Source organism: Palaemon carinicauda, chromosome 28 (genome assembly GCF_036898095.1).
Source record: "Palaemon carinicauda isolate YSFRI2023 chromosome 28, ASM3689809v2, whole genome shotgun sequence".
In the NCBI taxonomy this organism is placed as follows: Eukaryota; Metazoa; Arthropoda; class Malacostraca; order Decapoda; family Palaemonidae; genus Palaemon; species Palaemon carinicauda.
This window is the reverse complement of record NC_090752.1, coordinates 49,394,522-49,399,521: the sequence shown is the minus strand read 5'-3', so window position 1 is coordinate 49,399,521 and position 5,000 is coordinate 49,394,522. Positions and strand designations below refer to the sequence as shown.

General features: G+C 34.7%; 1 protein-coding gene across 1 annotated transcript in view; it reads left to right on the top strand.

Annotated features, from left to right (window-relative positions):
* LOC137621572 (GATA zinc finger domain-containing protein 7-like) overlaps positions 1 to 5,000 on the top strand; it is a 166,032-nt gene that overhangs the window by 102,721 nt on the left and 58,311 nt on the right. Inside the window, 3 exon segments of the mRNA XM_068351975.1 lie at positions 2,608 to 3,105; positions 3,107 to 3,214; positions 4,058 to 4,183. Coding sequence (XP_068208076.1) covers positions 2,608 to 3,105; positions 3,107 to 3,214; positions 4,058 to 4,183 — 732 coding nt within the window.

Below are 5,000 nucleotides of genomic sequence, written 5' to 3'. Positions count from 1 at the left end.
CTATATATATATATATATATATATGTATATATACATACATATATAAAGTAAGTAAAGTGTACCCCCAAGCAAGAGCACTCTACCCCAAAGCATGGAAGACCATTGTACATAAGGTATGGCAGTACCCAAGACTAGAGAACGAAATATTGGACCCTACAATACATAAGAATAATTTTAAGTGATTAAGTAAGACATCTAGGGTGATTTGTTTGTGAAGATTTAATCATATTAAGATACTAACTGGAAAAGAGATTGAAAATCTTAAGACCGTTTTGAGTAACGAAAACGATTGTAGTAAGAACCAGATTAATCTGCAATATAGAATTATGGAAAGGAGACTTAAGAACAGTATTAATTATCAGCAATAAAGATGAGTTGACAAATATTTTGCGAAATAAGCAGCGTCATTGAAACCATTGTCAATGTTATTTGGAATATCTTTTCAATAAAGAGAATACGGCTATTATGAAAGAAAAATATCGGTATTTGGAATACGCTGGTAATCAGTAATGCATTAAAGAGTGCAAACAAACACTTTTTTGAGCCATGTAGGAGTAACACAGTTTGTTAATGTTTAAGAGATGTAAGAACGGTAAAATCTATTACTAACTAACTAACTAAGCTACAACCCTAGTTGTAAAAGCAAGATGCTATCAGCACAAGGGGTCCAACTAGGAAAAATAGCCCAGCTAGGAAAGGAAATAAACGATATAAGAAGTAATGAACAATTAAAATAAAATAATTTTAAAAAAATTTAATGGGTTTTAAGACGAAGAATTATTTCAGAAACTAGAATAGTAGAAGTTTTTGCTGTCGATTAAGGAGAAAGAGTACTTACTAAAAAATGGATGGGCAAGTAGGTTTGTTTTATCCCGAGAGATTGTACAGTGAAAGAACTATCAGATCTGATCGAAAGAGAATAGGGAACCTTTGTGTCACTTTTTTTTTTCCATTCCTGTTTTTAGTTTCTGATTCGTCGCCAGAAGAATGTCCATGTTTATGTTAATTTTTTTTAACATTCTATCGAATATTGTTGTTTGAAAAAGGCGAGTTGGAATTCTGGTTTTGTATTAAAAGAAAAAAAAAAATAGTGCTGGTATAGTTTATCATAGAACTGGGTATTAAAGTGACTCATGAATGGCAGAGACAAAGGACAGTGACAATCCCCTAGAGACTGACTTATATACATATGATCAGCGCCAAAACTCTTTTTCCATTAAGCTAGGACCAAGTATTGCCAGGCAAGAGCTGCTATTGACTCGGCAGGTAGACTTATAAACTCCCCCAACTCACAAGGACGGTGTGGTTGCAGACACTACAAGACATTGTCGATCTCGATCGGGTCTGGAACCCCCGTTTAGCAGATCGCTAGACAGGGACCTTTCCAATAGTCTACCACGACCAGTAAATGAAATACTTCCTTTACAGGATATAAAGTCTTGAGTAATGTAGAGTTCTCTAGATGCCGATGGAAATATACTAGACGGAAATGCCAAAGTGAATAAAACTAGGCCGTCACTGTGCAGTAACGTCTATTAGCCAGACAATTCCCACTCTGGCAAAGGCATGAACACATAATTAAGTATATATTTTTATTTTAAATATATATTAGGAGTAAATTATGATTTTTTTTTGTCAAGATTAGGATTTACTATAATGCTTTTTATGTTTAAGATTAAATATTTTTGGAAGCATTTAGCTCCAATAACATTGAATAACATATAAGTGGTTGATGGTTTTATTAGACCATAGATATCTATACTTAAGACTACGTCATAGGCACAGTCACATCCTTTTCTTCATGTTTCTCGTTTCATCATTAAATGTATAGTGTATAGTATACTAGCAGATGGGGACCCGTTGGGCCACCCTGTCATTTAAGAGTGGGAGGCATTTTATAGGAACTAAAGTAATTATTTAGACAAAATCTACATGTATACGCGCGTAGCAGAGTATCCCTTACAGCTAATGCTACTCGTGTACTTGTAGCTTTCCAATTGTCAATTTATAATTGGGAGGGAGAAGACCAATGTGACTGATACGAAGGTTAATTTTTCCATTGTACGTATTTTTTTTTTTTTTTTCAAAATGGAAATGTTACAGTTTCATGTAGTTTACAATACATAATAATCGGGATGTTGGACACCCTGTTTCACATATTTTGGAGTGAATAAAGTCAACCAACTGAGCTGCAAATCGTGATGAACATAGAAACGTTCAGCTTTAAATATTTAGATGATAAATAATCTATATGTGAAGAAGCATTCTTGGCAATGTTGCTGTTTATTTAGTAAAGTCTATTCCGATATATATATATATATATATATATGTATATATATATATATGTATATACACACACACACACACATATATATATATATATATACACACACATATATATATATATATATATATAAATCGGCATGTATGTTTGAAATTTCTTGCCATGTTTTGTACTTTATTTAATAAAATACTTTGTATCCGAAACTTATTTTTCATAGGATTTTACACCATCTTCATTGCACTTGCCCATTATGAATTAAGTTTTGTTTTAAAAATTGTGTCTGAACTAACTCTCGTCTCTTTGCTTTCCTTGTTGACCTTCAGCCATCAACGTCGACCGGGGAAGAAGATGGCAGACGGCAAGAGCAGGACCCCTCACCCTCCTCCTTCCAGCACGAGGACAAAAACTACCACAATTACGTCTCTCGACCGGGAGAGCTGACACGCCGATCCATCGAGAACGACCCGCGACTCGACGATAAATTGCAGTTGAATGCCCCACGACTCGACGACAAGGCTCAGCCGATCCACCCACCACGACTTGACGAAAAGATTCTCTCGAATGGACCTCCACTGAGCGACGAACCAACACTACCAATGACGTCTGTTGTTGATCCTGTTATATCCACGAAGAAGTCTCCGCCAGCGAAAACATCGACGCCGCCCACGACGGCTTCTACCAAAGCTACAACAACGACAACAACAACTCAAAATGGACCTAACTCCATAGACTACAATCCACCACTTCTGGAAAACGGAACCGACAGTCTTCGGTCCTTGGATAGTATCCCCTGGAATTTAGAGGGGACAGAAACCATCATAAAAAAACGGTTCAAAATCGTCCATAAAAAACGGATCCATATCGACCGAAGAAGATGAACTAAAAAAACTTAGAGAAGAAAACAAAAAGCTTAAGGCTGCTCTGGAAGAGGTAAGTCAGTTTCATATGATTATAATGTTTGTCTTAAGAAATAAGTAAGGCTGTAGTTCCAGTTCCAGGTTCCTCGTTGCTCTCTGAACAACACTGTGATTGTGGGCACAGTACTAGAAGACGCGTAGAAGGTGCAACGCGCTGCAATCTGCAGAAAATTCATTGTCTTTAGTTACTTACTGTACTACACAGACAGCACAGGTTGTTTACTTTTACATCTAACTTCAAGGGCCTTTCTAATATACCGGGCTTCATCTTTATTTGGTGTTTCTATATTCCCTATATCTGTTATTGTTTCTAAATTTTCTTAACTCATTACAGCTAAACATATGCTCCGTAGTATCCTCTGCCTCCCTACACAACACACTAACGCTATCAATATCATTCCTGTTTCTATAATTTTCTTTTAATTCTAGCATATTCAACGGTGTTTTCATAACTATCCCTGCCTCGTTAGTGTTAACTTCTCCTATGTAACAGATTCTCTCTCTCTCTCTCTCTCTCTCTCTCTCTCTCTCTCTCTCTCTTGGATAAATTAAGATAAATGGAAAATTATTTGGAATAATACCTTGATAATTTGCTTAATTTATAAATTCTCAGGACTAAAGTTTCCTGGTAAAATGCATTTTCCTTTTATGATCATGTCTCTGTAACGTATGTTTTCATAAAGATACAAAGCAAAGTATAAATGCATGCACTCAATTATTAAGTATAACAAAGCAACATATACCTGCATATATGAAAAATAAGTCGTGCAATAGCTTATAGATATAATTCCAAATATAACTAAAGTTTATGGACTGAAGTCAAATAATTTCTATTTTGTTGTTGTTGTTGTTGCAGGCAGCAGAGGTCAACGGCCAATGGAGACAATACCACGATGAGCGCCAGGGCTACGTCCAGCGCCTCCTCACCACCATTCACGAGCTCCAACACTCTCATCCGTCAGCTGTTCCCTCCCCTAGGCAGGTAAGGACACATATCATTGCGTTACCTGCATTTTCTTGTCCACGTTGTGGTTTGCTTTAAGTATTTAAGGAAGCGTTTTGAGTACTTGTGTGTGTATATATATATATATATATATATAGTATATATATATATATACTGTATATATATATATATATATATAATGTCCTCGTGGTATTGTGGATGTTTTACTACAATTGGTTTCGTCTCTTATTCAATATTTAAGGATGAATATTAGAATGATTAATATGTTTGTTTTTCATTGTCAACTGCTATTTGGGGAATTAGCCATATTACAAACACACACACACGCACACACATATATATGTATGTATATATATATATATATATATATGTGTGTGTGTGTATATGCATATATATGCACATATATATATATATATATATATATTATTTATTCTCTGACTTGGATGTGTTCCTAAAATTATTATTCTAAGTAAAATCTTTTAAAATAACATTTAAATAATTTTTTAGTGCTGTTATAGATAATTGAACCGATTCTTCATGGTTCTTTAAATTTCTGTTTTGTATGTATAGGGTATCACACGTAACTAAGGTTCATTTATACGCGATTGTAGTTACACGTCACTTCTATTTCTGTTATGTTAACATCAATTTTAGTTATCCCCGAGAGACTTCTTTCAGTGTATTTTTTTTTTTTTACTTTGAAATCATGGATACAATCGTGCTAGAGATATTTACCCTGACCATTGAAGATAGAATACATTTTAAGGCTTTTACTGTACTTCTTCCTTTGTCACATATTTAATGTAAATTACCGTACTGTAGTACATTCCTGAAT